The sequence below is a fragment of the Gymnodraco acuticeps genome, unplaced genomic scaffold (assembly GCF_902827175.1).
Source record: "Gymnodraco acuticeps unplaced genomic scaffold, fGymAcu1.1, whole genome shotgun sequence".
In the NCBI taxonomy this organism is placed as follows: domain Eukaryota; kingdom Metazoa; phylum Chordata; class Actinopteri; order Perciformes; family Bathydraconidae; genus Gymnodraco; species Gymnodraco acuticeps.
The window spans coordinates 1-15,945 of record NW_022992037.1 but is presented as its reverse complement, the minus strand read 5'-3'; the positions used below and the strand labels follow the sequence as shown (position 1 = coordinate 15,945).

At 40.1% G+C, this 15,945-nt stretch overlaps 1 protein-coding gene and 1 non-coding gene across 2 annotated transcripts; one reads left to right on the top strand and one right to left on the bottom strand.

The window, feature by feature from the left end:
- Positions 1-738: 738 nt before the first annotated feature.
- Positions 739-15,925, top strand: LOC117536699 (junction-mediating and -regulatory protein-like). Its single transcript, XM_034201671.1, is given in 14 exon segments — positions 739-1,582; positions 1,584-1,721; positions 1,723-2,322; positions 6,771-6,944; positions 12,110-12,260; positions 13,149-13,318; positions 13,423-13,596; positions 14,272-14,436; positions 14,706-14,789; positions 14,878-14,973; positions 15,517-15,539; positions 15,541-15,640; positions 15,643-15,694; positions 15,697-15,925. Coding segments are annotated over 14 exon segments (2,190 nt in total). The 5' UTR covers positions 739-1,531; the 3' UTR covers positions 15,909-15,925.
- Positions 10,106-10,177, bottom strand: trnaq-cug. The gene has a single exon. It is a non-coding gene; the product is annotated as a tRNA-Gln (tRNA).
- Positions 15,926-15,945: the final 20 nt, after the last annotated feature.

The following is a 15,945-nucleotide window of genomic DNA, read 5'->3' as shown; positions in this document are numbered from 1 at the left end:
GTACTTCTTACGCCAAAGACATCAATAAAAGTAAATCTAAGTTTATGTAATTAGCCCAATATCACAAATTGCACTTTTGACTCAGGGGGCTTTACAGTTTATACAGAACATGAATACACAGATTTCCGGTGCTGTAAGCTTTTAAAATATGTATAGAAGAGAGAAGAGTCACTGTGTTTCTCCTTGCACTGTGTACAACTTGAGACAAAGCTTCCAAATAAAAGTGGGACGGGTCAGAGGAAGTGAAATAAAATATTATAGCAACCCAAAGATATTGTTAAAGACACGTGCATTTGTTGAAACTTTCAGAACAATTGAAAGTACATTTGTTATAAAATGTTGCTGTATCCACAGAATACAAGGCTACCAAGCAAAACAACATTATGTGAAACAGACATTAATACATATATTTATTATATACATTAATACAAATATTTATTAATGTCTATATTATTATTTAATGTTTTTCTTGTATTTATTTATTCCTGTATTTATTGATGTATTCCTGTATTCATTTATTTTTTATGTTTATTTATTCTTGTATTTATTTCCACATACATTTTTTTATTTCCATTTTGTTCCCATTCTTTCCATTCTTGTATTTTTGTATTTCTGTATTTATTCTGTATTTATGCATTTATTTATTTGTTATCTATGTCATGTTCTGCCCTACTCAAGCTGAGACACTAATGTTGCCTTTAAATGTTCCTCGGACTTAAATAACCTCTATCTGCTCTTTGCAGTGTTTCGCAAAACTACATGCAGCTTAATTGTAGCTAACTTTTTGTTTAGCCAGTGATGATACCGTTTTCTAAACCGGTGTATAGCAAGAAAAAAGGTGAAGGCTATTAGAAATGTATAAAACTGTCGCACTAAACTTTGATTGCTGTTTCTTGCAAGCTACGTGGAAATTCCGATATTTTTTTGCAGGCACTTGAAGCCAACGTTATTATTTTTGCGTATGTGGTCTTGTTTGGCGAACGATGGAGATGTGATGTTATGAGTTTGGAGACGATGCTAAGCTTTTTGAAGAGACAGTGCCTTGTCACAGTTATTCATCGACTCCGTCTGTTGTATGTAAACGAATCGATGCTGTTTTTGGATCCGGCTGGTAGCATACTTTGTGATGAGAAAGGAGGTCTGGAGCCGAGGTGTGGAGAATAATGGGGCACAGCTGACGTTGTAAACACTGTCGCATGTTATGTGTCACACTCGAGGCTAATATGCTCGCAAAGCATAGGATACAACTATCGGGTTGCAGGAGGATGAAATAGGAAGTCAGATATCTGAGTTTGAAGCCAGGTGGGCCAGAGATGGGAAGTGACACCGCACTGCTCCAAATTCATCTGCTTGTTGTGCAAAGGAGGATAGCCCTCCAGGCAAAAAAATATCCTCGGAAGACAAACACTTTTTGGTGATTTTAACAACGTAAAAAACGGCGTTATACTAAGTTGCATCCACAGTAGGCCTACCGACGCAGGTTTAGCTGGATCCAGCATTGTTGTTGTTTTTGTGCCCTCACTTTGCAAACATGTCCTTCACAATGGAGGATAATTTCGAGTCGGGCTGGGTAGCTGTCCGCCCCGAACGCCTTTGATGATAAGGAAAAGCACAAATTTGTTTTTATTGTTGCATGGAATGAAGTGGAGGACAAATTTGCCATTACGTGTCACAACAGGACGGTGCAGAGGAGAAGCTTTGGTAGGGACCCACTGGCCGAAGGCCACTGGCCAGGATGGAGACAAAACAAAATGGCCCGAAAGTCCCACCAGAGATAAAGTCTACAGGAGTCCAAGCAAAGGAGTCTGCAGCCCTAAAACCAAATCCGTCATGGCACCAGCAATGAGTCCTGTCAAAATCCCTTCAGTCAGTCGTGACACTGAGGTGTTAAAACCTCTCAGAGAGGACCAGCTGTCCCCCTCTCTGGACCTCTTGGATCTGGAGGAGCTGGACAGTCTGAGCCGGGAGGACCGCAGCTGGGCCGGGCTTTTCTCCTTCCAGGACCTGCGGTCGGTCCACCAGCAGCTGTGCTCGGTGAACTCGGACCTGGAGCCTTGCCTCCCGGTGTTTCCGGAGGAACCAGCCGGGATGTGGACAGTGCTGTTCGGCATGGCGGAAGTACCCGAGACAGAAACGGATAAGCTTTGCTACAGTTTGCAGAGGTACCTGAGCCACTCACTCGATATCTGTGGATGGAAGATCCTGTCGCAGGTTCTGTTCACGGAAAAAGACGACCCAGATGAGTACTACGAGAGCCTGAGCGAGCTGAGGCAGTCTGGGTACGAAGAGGCACTCAACCGGGCAACAAAACATCTGCAAGAGGTGAGGAGTTTTATGTCCATGACTTAATTAGCTTTCAAAACATAGACTGAACACTGAAACCAACTGAAACGTTAACTTTAATTAAATGTATCATGTCAACAGATTTCACATGACTGTATGAGGTTAGTTCAAAAAGCAATATGTTGAACCTAATATTACCGAATAGTATTGCTTTCAATTAACCTCATACAGTTATGGGAAATCTGTTGACATAATGCATCTAATTAAAGTCAAAGTTTCAATTTATTTCAGGGTGGTTTTTGTCTGCCACTCGGAAGAAGATCACATCTTATACTTAAGAAAAAGCAAGTACTATTATAAGTAAAAGTCCTGCAATCAAAAATTATACTCAAGTAAAGTTACAACAGTATTACCATCAAAATATACTTAAATTACCAAAAGTACTAATTAAGCAGATTGGCCCATTAAGAATAATAACATGTTTTGATCATAATTGTTGATGCATTGATTAGAGTGTTTTGTCAAGCTGTTAAAGGTGAATTACTTTTTATGCTGCATGGTTGAATTTGACCCAGGTGCTCCTAACACTAGGATGGGTCAAATGCAGAGAAACCGTTTCGTTACATGGTACCTGTACTGTGTAATGACAATAAGTTGAATCTATCTATCTATCTATCTATCTATCTATCTATCTATCTATCTATCTATCTATCTATCTCTATCATCTATATTATATCTATCTATCTATCTATCTATCTATCTATTCGATCTATCTATCTATCTATCTATCTATCTATCTATCTATCTATCTATCTATCTATCTATCTATCTATCTATCTATCTATCTATCTATCTATCTATCTATCTATCTATAGTCTTATTTTAGTGTTGCTAGTAAGTAAAGTACAATAACCAGAAAATGGTCAGAACATTTAAAGAAAATAATTAATGTCTGGAAGAAAAAGAGGTCACAGTCTGAAACAAGGCTTACCACGATCTAACATTCAAAAGCATTGAGGTGTGACAAAAATAAACAGGCCTTCCCTAATAGCACAGCGGCGAGACAGCTGAGGTATTATCATTTTATTACCTTGAGTTAAAAGAGGACTTGTAAAAAAGTCCTGTGTGGAATATTATACACTCAGAAAAGCTGCTGTCTTCTGTTTACACAGCTGAGACGGTCAAGTGAACACACACATAAACACATTTCAAGCACTTCTTAAGAATGACCCTGTTGATGTAATGAGAAAAGTCATGGTTTGTGAATGCTCAGACAGAGGTGGGGCGTTTTAACCCAAACATGCATTTTCCTAAACCAAACCAGTTAGTCTGCCATCTATTTAACCACCAAAGAATACTGCTTGAAAAACACTTCTGATCAAGCATATATCTCATTTTCTCCATGGTACAACCCAAGACCAACACATTGCACCCAAAAGGTCTGGGTGATCAGACTTTACCATGAGGATCGCTGTTTTTAGTGGGCCTTTCTTGGTTACTTATATATTTAAAGACTGTACTAACATCCTATGGTGCCATTTTTAATGATGCAGAGGCTCTTGCTTTAATATCAGAATTCATGAATCCCATTCCTTTTTGTGTCATTCTTATACTGTTAATATCACACCTTGTAGCAGGAAATAAAGAAAAATACACACAATAGTATTGGATAACGTGGTTTTTAAACCAGCCAGACATGTGTATGGATTTGAAAAAAAGACAATGATTGATATTTTTGATGATCTGTGTTATTGAATATAAAGTCAACCTGTCTTAAAAAAAATATTTTCCAAAAAGATGTTAGAATATTAAAAGAAGTTATAATATAAACACTAACAGACATTTCCATGAAACCATTCTGTATGTATAACACATAACCAAAGACCAGCGCCAATATTTTACACGATAGACTCAGTTCTGCTTTGTGTCTATGACTTGGCAGAGTGGAGATAAACCAGACACTCCTGGTCGGCTCCTTTTACACATCAGCAGCAGCTAGTGATTGATTAACTGCTCTTAATATAAACAGACATGTTATTGATAGTCCACTGGCTCTCACTTTGTTGCTTGCCTAATCAATGGGGTTATATTAACTGCAGCCTTGACTCATAGAGCTGGAGAGAGTGCAAGTCCCTCTGAGAGACGGTTGAGAAAGAGCGTTAATGGAAGAGACATTTTAATAACATCACAGTGTTACTCCGGGTCCATTAGTGCGTCAAATTCCACTGTTACCTGTATTTACATAATATATATATTTTAAATACATTTCAATACTGACCAAGATGGATATGCCATTACAGTTGAACCAATTCCCTAATACACACATATTTCCTTGTGATTATAATTGTTATTAAGATGGTGAACTTTAAAGATGAATCAGATTGCAGTGTCAATGGTAAGATATATAACATTTTATAATTATTATTTATACCTAAATCAGCACTTATTTGGTTTAAATTATTGTGATTGAACAAAATCTAAATATTACTCTATTTGTCCAAAAAAATTTGAAGTAAAGTATATTTTACATTTTATACTGTTAATATGTTTACTGTTAGAAAAATATCACCCATAATTCCTGTTACGTACACAGCTACGTAGGGCCTTTGTTATCGTGTGCTACTCTGATATTAGAAGAGTACATTCAGTATTTTCCCAACATTTACTATCTTTGCAAAAGTAAGAAGAGTCTATATTAGTCAAGATCTATGTATAATGCTGTGTTTGACCAGAAGGCCAAGGCGTTTCCTCTTTATGCAGTGAGACTATGAGAACAGCAGTCACACATGTCATTCCACCCAGTCAGTCCCAACACACACACAACACACACACACACACACACACACACACACATCACACACACACACAACAACACACACCACACACACACAACACACACACACACACACACACACACCACACACACACACACCACACACCACACACACACACACACACACACACACACACACACACACACACACACACACACACACACCAAGTAAAGCATACAGAAAAGCAGACACAGGAAACGTTTGGCTTACTGCCCTTCCTGAGCAAGTATAAGTCAAATACAGCAGAGCCAATCAGTTTCACAAAATGCTCACACAAACCATCCCAAACTGCACCACTCTGACTAATTAAATAAATGCCTGTTCCGCTGTATGTGATATATAGTTGACTAAAGGTGTATTCAACCTGAAAATAGAGGAAGAGCTCTGTTTGTTTTGTTGTAGCCTTTATTTAACCAGGTGAATCCCCTTGAGATCAAAAGATCTCTTTTTCAAGGGTGACCTGTACAGAAGTTCACAGAATGTTGTGTGGGATGATCACACCACACACACCACCACACACACCACACACACACACACCACACACACACCACACACACACACACACAACACACACACACACCACACACACACGACACACACACCACACCACACACTTATACACACCACACACACACACAACACACACACACACACACACACCAACACCACTTCAGGGGACATTACATTGACTTGCATGCATTTCCTGGAGACTTATCCTAAACCTTAACCATAACCAACACATCCCTAACCCTTAACCTTACCCTTACCATAACCCTAATCCTAAACCTAACCAAATCTTCACCCTAAAATTAATGATTCCCCTCATGGCGACCTCCAATTTGTCCCCATAAGGGAGGCGAGTCCCCACACGTGACTGTGTAAACAGATGTAGGTCCCCACAAGTATAGTAATGCTAGGTGCCACACACACACACACACACACACACACACACACACACACACACACACACACACACACACACACACACACACACACACACACACACACTGACTGACTGGTTTATTGATCCTTTCACTCCATTTGAGGGCTGAGTTAATGGGTATTTCAGTGCTTGCTGGTAGCCTGTAGGATTGCTCAGTCTGCCAAAAATGTGTGTGTATTGATCTTATTCCCAGCAGCAGCAGCAGCAGCAGCAGGGAAGGCCTCTGCCTGCTCTGCCATAGTCTGGGCAAAGCTCCTATTATTTATAGTTACACCAAGTATCCTCAGAGATTCATTGTTGAGTGCCCCTTAAAGATGTTTTTAAGTATGTTCTCCTGGCTTCTGTATACATGTAATGGGTTCACAGACTTTCTGACATGCATTACACTACACAGATAATTACAACAGATAACAAACAATTACGGTATACACACATGTTACATCAACATTGCAGCCATCTATAGTATGTTAAATGTGTGTTTGACCATTTTTCAATAAACTTGCTTTCCACTGTATTAATATTAGGAATTTTCGTGGGTTTTGTCTTCTTTTGAAACCAGTTTACAACTTTTAATATGGATACTGCAAATGCCTCATTAACAAGGCCTTGCCGAGATTTTAAAAGGAGCTATATATGTTTAACTGTTTTAATATTCTGAAAGTTGTTTGTGTGTTGATGACAATATCATCCTGTGTGTCTTTGTGATGCAGCTGCTGGACAAGCACAAGACCATTGACAGTATGGTGGAGCTGTTGAAGGTTTATGAGGAGGAAGACGAGGCATATGGAGGACTGCTGGAGGCCTCCACCCAGCTGTACCAGTACCTGCTGCAGCCCTTCAGAGACATGAGGGAACTGGCAATGCTACGCAGACAGCAGATCAAGGTAAAAAGTTAAAGTCTGCAGTTTGAATGTACAGTATATACATGTGTGCAGAAGATTGTAAGATGTCTTTCATACTTGTTAGTGGAAATTGTCTTATTAAATCCAGGTTAATACAGAACTTGGGCCCAAATATGTTGACCCAGCAATTTGCAACAACTTCTGTTGGCTTTTACACACATACACACACACACACACACACACACACACACACACACACACACACACACACAACACACACACACACACACACACCACACACACACACACACACACATCACACACACACACACACACACACACCACACACACACACACACACACACACACACACACACACACACACACGTACACACGTACACACATACACATACACACACACACATTAATGATCTACAAATGTTGGCTACTATGCTTAACTAATCAAACTAATCAATGCAGATGTGCACGTGGAACGGTCATAAAACACAATGGAAAGTCACAGGAAATGATCATGGCTCATAAAATAGAGGTGTGTGTGTGTGTGTGTGTGTGTGTGTGTGTGTGTGTGTGTGTGTGTGTGTGTGTGTGTGTGTGTGTGTGTGTGTGTGTGTGTGTGTGTGTGTTGAACACTTATCTTATTCCAAAGAGAAGATGGAGGCTGGTGAATGGATACATGGTGGAAATTATTATTTTAGTGCTGGTGGCCTATTTATATTTAGCTCAATGACTCACATCAGTAAATTACTGCAGTATCACATTACTATAGAACATTCACCAATACAAAAGCAAAAATATACATCTATTGACACCTTCCTGTCAGTGATGTCCTTCTCCACAGTTTCTGAAACACTTGATGTGGCTGTTGGGCGTTGAGTGACATATTGTGAGCTGGAGCGCCATGGATCTCAAATTGCCTGCAGTCTCACAGAGACATGAATAAGTCATGTTGTGTGCGGTCCTGTAGGTTTACTGCGGGTTCATGGTGACTCCGATACACTGGGATCCGCAGCCATGCAGCAGAGATGAAAAGATAGAGTGGAGATGGGCTGAAAAAACTAGATTTGATAAAGATAAGTGCAATTACTAAAGCTAATTAAGTCCAAATTACGCCAGTTAATATTTGAATTATTTGTGATAACTTTTTAATTATTTGAAGGGGATAATTTTTGAAAGAGCCTACAAGAATAACACTCTGAACTGTTGGACTATGTGAAACATGTGTTGGTAATCAAATACTACTAGTTGCTATCGTTAAATAAATCAAAACTATTTAATTTGGAAGCCAATTTTATTCCAAATAGACTATTCAATTCCTTATAGTGCCTTTATTTCCCATTTTGCATTGCTTAAGACATCTGCTCTGTTCTGTGGAGTTAGTAGATTTAAGAGTCTAAATAAATACATGAATGAATATTAATCAACGTTTTTTTCATCTAGCATCTTTCAAACAAAGTTGCAAGGTGGCTTACATAAAGACAGAACACATTCTACACATTTAAAGAATGACATTAACAAAAATAAATCCCTTTTTAAAAACATAGAAAGTAAAACAAATCTTAAGTAATTAAATGGTGAAACAATCACATAAAAGCAATTCTAAAAAGCACTCCTCTGCCCTGACAGCAAAGGCTCTGTCTCCTTTGTGTTTGCACCTGGACCTTGGAACGACCATGAGAGACGCTTTGAGGATCTCAGGGTGAGGAAGGGTGAATAAGGCAATAAAAGGTTGGATAAATAGCTCCGACAAGGGCTCTCCAGGGCTTGCATTTATTCTCTTGAAATGTTGAAAGTGTTGTAATCATGATTAACTACAAATCAATAATTTGGCGTCTTAGGGGAAACCGAACTGAGAAACTTTGAAAGAACATCTTGCAGTTATAGAATGGACTTACTGGGCTTGGAAACAGGCATAAGAAAGGACCTCTCGGTCGTTTGACTGAAGGACATTCGGGTCATGTTTCCCTGATTGAACCACCAAGAGCTCACTGACTTCAGATATGAAGAAGATGGGACGTTTCAAGATAGCCCCTGTTTCGTGCCTCACATCTGTTATCATCACATATGAGTCAGGAAGTTTTTTCTGAAAGATAAATCCCTGATGATCTATAAGTAATTTCAGTGCATTTTATCTGTTGTAGTTAAGTTAAAATCACAAATAATTCAACAATATAAACATGGTATGATTTACTATTGCCATGTATCTTGTGTCTTTGCCGACATTTTTTATTGCTTTCTTATGTGACATGATATGTGAAAATGTGATCTTGTTGGCTTTTGGATTATAAATTAAAGTTTGTTAATATTATGAACGAGTTATCTTAAATGGTTTGTGAGCCTTAAGATAATACTTTATGATACATACAAAAAAGTCCTAACTAAATAATTGATAATATTGAAATTAAGTCCCAAATTAGATCTAATTTGCATTTGTAATATTGACAAAATACATGATTGCCTAAATAGGACATAAGGGCTGACTTTATTTGAGGGATCACAAGATGGTTGATTGCATGAGCACCAAATGGTTAATAACGGTGATTTCACATAGGGCCATTAATCATATGTTATTATCAGTGTAAACGACGGAACAGGTCACCACTTTATTTGAAGGGGCACAAACATGATGAAGTAATGACACAATAATGCTTCGTTAATCATGATTACAACACTTGGAATTGCTGTGACTGGTCAATGGTTTGGCCTGTCACTTTAACTGCAGATCTGTATGAAGAAGACATGAACAATCATTAATAACTCAGAAGTCATGATGATGAGATACCTGAGTCGATGCATTAATGAAGGTATTGTTCCTGCATTAAGTCATGCATGACTTCATGATTGATTCATGTACCCTTACCAAGTGTTACCGATTGAGGTAGCCAGTGTGAGAAAGTGAAGGATCGGTGTGATATTGTCATATCTCTAGACTCACTTCACAGTTCAGAAAGCTGCAAAGATAAACCTGCACACCTGTACATGTAGTTTATAGTATGTTATAGAGAAGTCAGGATAACCTTTACCTCTGAACCACAACATACTTATTAGGTCAAAGTTCAGACCAAATCCTGTCTTCATAGCCCAGTTTGTTGTGTCGAGCTATTTTCCTTTCCGTCGTTATTGTTAGTGCAGTTCTAGTTATAGCTACATTACAGTGGACCCCTGAGAGAGTACCAGAAAAACTCAGGTCCCACCGAGATTTGAACTCGGATCGCTGGATTCAGAGTCCAGAGTGCTAACCATTACACCATGGCACCTTGTACAAACACATATTGTTGGGGGGAGAGGGCGATTCTTGAATGAACTGATACAACCGGGTCTATTTATAGCCTGCAGTGTCTGTAGGTCCAGCACAGCATGGCTCTCTGTGGCTCTTCATCTGAATTCCTGTGGTTGTGCTGGTCCTTTTTTAAATGTTTGTATTCATTTGGCATCATTTTTCACTGTTTCTGTTTTTGAAATACTCTGAGCTACAAATTGTTCTATTGAACTGTAAGAGGGAGCGGTGTAATGTAGTTTTTTTTCTCACTTTACAGCGATATGTCACATCAAAAATACACAAATCTAATGAATAGTTTAAGTGAAAAAGGATGATATGGGGAAAGAGGAAATACTAAGAGAAACAAGATTACAGTATTGTATGAGTTGGAAAACAGTCATTGTGGTCACTGAATACAAAGAAAGGACACAATTGTTATAACATAGCTTTAAATATTGATAATACACTTTAAAATACAAAGAACAAATATTTGTTATCCTATTGATTAGTCATGAATCCTACACATATACACGAGTCTCAATGTGTCCTCTAATATTCTGCATTCAGAAGGGCAAAACAAGGCCATACAGTAAATCTACATCGTTGATAAATGTGTGACTAGTATGTTTCAGATGGCAGGTTTTCAGGTCAACTATATCTCACTAAGATACACAGTAATATAATCATACAATGTGAAGCCAACAGGTATTAAATTACACTATGTAGGGCAATGCAGGAACAAATCAAAAGAGTGAGCACTGGCAACCAGACAGCAGGATATTGCAGTGTTAGATGATACTGGTGCACTGCTGAGTAGTGTAGATCAGTACGGCCAGACTGAGATGCAGCTCTGTAACCTTTGCTGCTCACCCAATGCTACACAGAAAATTCTGTGTTTCCTCTAGGAAACAAGGGAGTTGTCTGCGTAGGGAGACTTAGCAGTATCATACTACAATTATTTTGTATTTCTACAAATGGGTATGTGTGTATACTGCTGGAATATTATGGGTTTTGATTTTCACGGTGTTCAATTGTCTGCACTATTAATTAAAAGGTTCCATCTAAATGGTGATTATGCTGTTTTGAGCAGTTGAAATAGCCTTTTATTAAATAATTGTGTTTGCACAGGTGCATGTGTGTTTGTGAATCACATGGTACAAACACTGCGTATTGTCATTGCTGGCATGTGTGGGAGTTTGGCTCCCTCTCCAGGCTAGCTTTCTCTGGTGAAGCCATCGAGAAGGACTGCACATTTTGTACCTATATTAAAGGGGCCCTATTATTCTCCTCTTCAGGTTCATATGTGTATTGTGTGCCTCTACTGTGACATGTTTACATGCTTTAATGTTCAAAAGGCTCTTTATTTTCAGCACCTCTGTTCACCCTCTGTCTGAAACCAGAGTCCTGTCTGCTCTGATTGGTTAGCTGGCCGGCTCTGTTGTGATTGGTCAACCGCTTAGAGATTGGGAGAGAAACTCCCTCTGTCATGAACTTTTGGATTTTAGCCATTGCAGACCATTTACATGCACACAAACCTTTATAACACATTACAGGAAAGGGAAAACCAGAAAAAAGCACAACAGGGCCTCTTTAATCCTCACAGCATGCCGCCATTTAAGACAGACACTCTTGCACTACAATATGTGTAGGGTAGGTTCCCTGTGCTTTCATGTAAATCACAACCAACTGTCTCTTAATTATCACAAACATGTCCTCCTTTTAGTTGACCAACTTTACTGTTGCCCCTTTATGGCATTGATGTATGACATTTGGGGTTCCCACCACCTCTGGAACTCAAGTAATGCCACTTGTCCTCTGTTTGTATAAAACGTTGTATCATATGTTTCTTCAGAATATATTATTCACCGTTAACATCTCTCTCGTAGTTCTGAGCCTTGCTGACAAAAATGTGTTAATTCTCCCTCGACAGATTTCCTTGGAGAATGACTACCTGGGGCCGAGGCGGATTGAAGCTCTAAAAAAGGAGGACTTTGACTGGCAGAAAAAAGCTCAAGAGGCCGTCCTCAACATACAGGAGTTTACTATAAAATACTTTGAGATCACTGCCAAAGCCCAGAAAGGTACAGTCTACCATCACTGTCACTGTCAAGTCAAAAAGCAGCAGACAAATGACAAAACACACACACACACACACACACACACACACACACACACACACACACACACACACACACACACCACACACACACACACACACACACACACACACACACACACACACACACACACACCACACACACACACACACACACACACACACACACACACCACCACACCACAGGGTCTGCTATTGACCTGTGTGTGGCTCTGAACACCAGGGCTAATGTGATTTGGTTTTAATGAGGCAGCACAGACAGCCATGGTTTGACAGGACAGGAAGAAACAAGAACAAGCTATCGATCACAGCGCTCTGACAGCAGTGTGTCTGTGCGGGGTTACTCCACAACGGGCCCCTACTTAGCCACGTTTTTCCTCCACTGCTGATTGGTCCATTTATTATCTGACACTTATTAGATCAAACTCGACATAAGTGAGTGGCTTCAAGTACAAACTGGAATCAAAGAGGTTGTAATGTGCACATGTGGCCAATAGATGTCTCCCTTTACATTATTGTAATAACTTAGTCATCACATTCACTTAAGTACTGTACTTAAGTACAATTTTGAGGTCATTGTACTTTACTTGAGTATTTCCATGTTATGTTACTTTGTACTTCTACTCCAGTACAATTCAGAGGTAAATATTTTACTTTTGGTACTTAAAGTAGATTTTGATGCTAAAACTTTTGTACTTTTACTTGAGTAACATTTTAAATGCATGACTTTTACTTGTGACAGAGTATTCCTACACTCTGGTACTTCTACTTTTACTTAAGTACAGGATCTGAGTACTTCTTCCACCTCTGGACATGTTGAGGTGTCATTGCCCTGTTTGTTTTTTGTGGACAGGGGTGTATGAGCGTATGAAGGTGGACCAGCGCAAGTTTGGTAAATCCTCTTGGACGGCTGCGGTGGAGCGCATGGAGAGACTCCGCTACTCTGTGGCAAAGGAAACTCTGCAGCTCCAGAGAGCCCGGGAGATCTGTCTGGAGCAGAGGAAGCACACACTACGAGAGGAGGTGTGGAAGGACACTCAAACAACACCATACAAAAAACACATATGCACAGAGAATAGAGATACGCAGATTTATTTTGTCTACGTTTTTGTATCTTGTCCCCTCAGATGCAGAGTCTGTGTAGCAGTGAGAACGCCATGGCCCTCTTAGACCACATGGAGACACAGTACTATGAGCGGCAGCTGCAACTGTACGACATCCAGGCGGAGATATTACAGTGTGAAGAGCTGCTTCTCATCGCGCAACTAGACAGCATTCACAGGCAGATTTCTGGTATTTTGGCACATCAAACACAAGAAACAACAGCATAGAAAACAGACAGTTAAACACACGGACAGGTTGTACTACAAAACAAAAAAATATCATGTTTTGTTGATGATCTAGTGGAGTAAAGTTATTTGAAATGTTTGGTTTAGTCTACTACCTCCCGCAGAAGAGGAAGAGGATACAAACTACTTACCACGATACTCCTCTCTTTCTTCCTCATTCTTCCATAAAAAGTTCTGTCAAGGGCTTTTGGGGCTTGCCAAATATATTGCTTGCCATCGACAAAATCCTACAGTTCCAGACTGAAAGGTGAAAAAGTTAAAACACTCTCATACATTGTTTTCTTGGCAAGGTTTATGTTGGCTGACACAGAGGCCACTAAGTTACCTCAAATATAAAATTACTGTGAGTAAAAAATATACTTTTTCTCATCTTAGAGTCCAGAAGATATTTAAATGAGTATTTTTAGTATGTCAAATATTCCTTACAACGCACTTTTACAGACTGTTCTGTACTGTTGGCTGTGCATGAACCTGCTACATGACAGTCTGAATAAATACTCTATGAAGTGTCTTTCAAAAACATGAAGTTGGTGTGTGTGTGTGGTGTGTGTGTGTGTGGTGTTGTGTGTGTGTGTGTGGTGTGTGTGTGTGTGTGTGTGGTGTGTGTGTGTGTGTCAGAGCGGTCAGGAGGAGGTGGTGTACTATGACACCTTTAAAGTAAGTACAGATGATATAAAGCAGGATGATCCTGCCGAGAGGGAAGAGCTGCGCAGACTTCAGGTCAGCGCTCGACAGCTGGAGGCAAGAAGGGGGCGCATCACTGCCAAGCGCTCCTATCTGAGGAACAAAAAGGTGTGTAAACACTACAGTCACACTTGTTTTCATGACTGAGGTGTATCCTTGATTATACATACTTCTGCTGCATACTATTCAATGTCTAGAATGGAGTGTGTATTCCATTTGATTGGACTTTATAGTTATTCTTGAAAAAGTGTCCTGTTGTGTTTTTTTTCTTTACCCAAATCCTATTTATTAAAATAAAATGAATTGTAATTGGTTGTAGTATGATGTATTCTGTATGGATGAGTGTGTTATGTTTGTTTTTCTCCATCTTTCTACAGGAGATCTGTGTATCAAATCACACTCAGAAACACAGACAGCAGAAACATCTAGCCCTCCACAAGGACTCCCATCAGGTCTTACAGGTAGATGCTCTATTATAATAATGGCTGATATTATATCACTGCACAGTTTGTTGTCAACTCTCTCCTCCCGACACTTCTACTTTTTCAGTTGAAAGATGAAGACGAGGAAGACGAGGAGAGGAAGAATAGCAGAGTTAGTCAGGAGAGGCAGAGAACTCTGGACAGACTACGCACTTTCAAGCAGGTATGTGCCCTCCTATAAAAGTAAATGTGTTGTTAGAGCCAGTCTTTTATTTTTTATTTTTTAAAAGGCCAAATATTGTCACCTAATCGTGACCTCTGTAGTCAAGGAAGTATAAAAGACTACATTTCCCATGGCGCCAGTCTCTTAAGAGATGGGCAACCTGTGCGAAAGACGTGGTTGAGACACAGTTTTAACCATTAAGTTATATTATCCTACACAACGTAAAGAAATAAAGACGATCTAAGATGTTTATTATTTTATTTGAGTTTTGTTTTGATTTGTTTGACTATTTTCTTGCTTGAATGTGTTTGGAACGTTTTTTATTTTATTTTGATCGCACAACATCAACACGTGATTGGGAGCCAAACAAGTCATCACAACTCTCAGCAAAACAAATAAACGAAAGATAACGTGTTAGAACTGTCTGTTTAGGGCATCTAATTGGCTTGATGGAAACAAAGGAAGGAAGTCGCGACATATGTCAACATTTTTCTTTTCAACCATCTAACTGTTCGTCTTCCGTCTCGCTGTGTCTCCTCCCAGCGGAACCCAGGTCAGGTGATGATGCTCATCCCCGACTGCGCGTCACAGAAGAAAAGGGCACGGCAGGAGCATGGAGATGAGTAGTGTGTGTGAGAGGGAGGAGCGGGTGCCCTCGGTGTGTGTGCAGGCGCAGGGCCACCCCTGTGTCTCAGCACCAGCGTGCAGACGGACCCCAGCTCCACCTCACCACCCAGCCCGTCACGGCCCTCACAGCCTCCCTCCCTCGGCTGCCTGTGCACAGTCCTGCAGACTCCTTCTGCTCCCCCTGCTCCCTGTCCTCCCTACTGTCCTCCTCCATGTCCCCTCCTCCTCCCCCTCCACCTCCACCTCCCCTGCCAACAAAGGAGGAGTTGTCACCTACTGCTAGCCCAGTCCGCAGAAGGTCAAGGTGAAGATGGGAGAGCAGAAAAGCTCTCCCCCCTCGGGCCG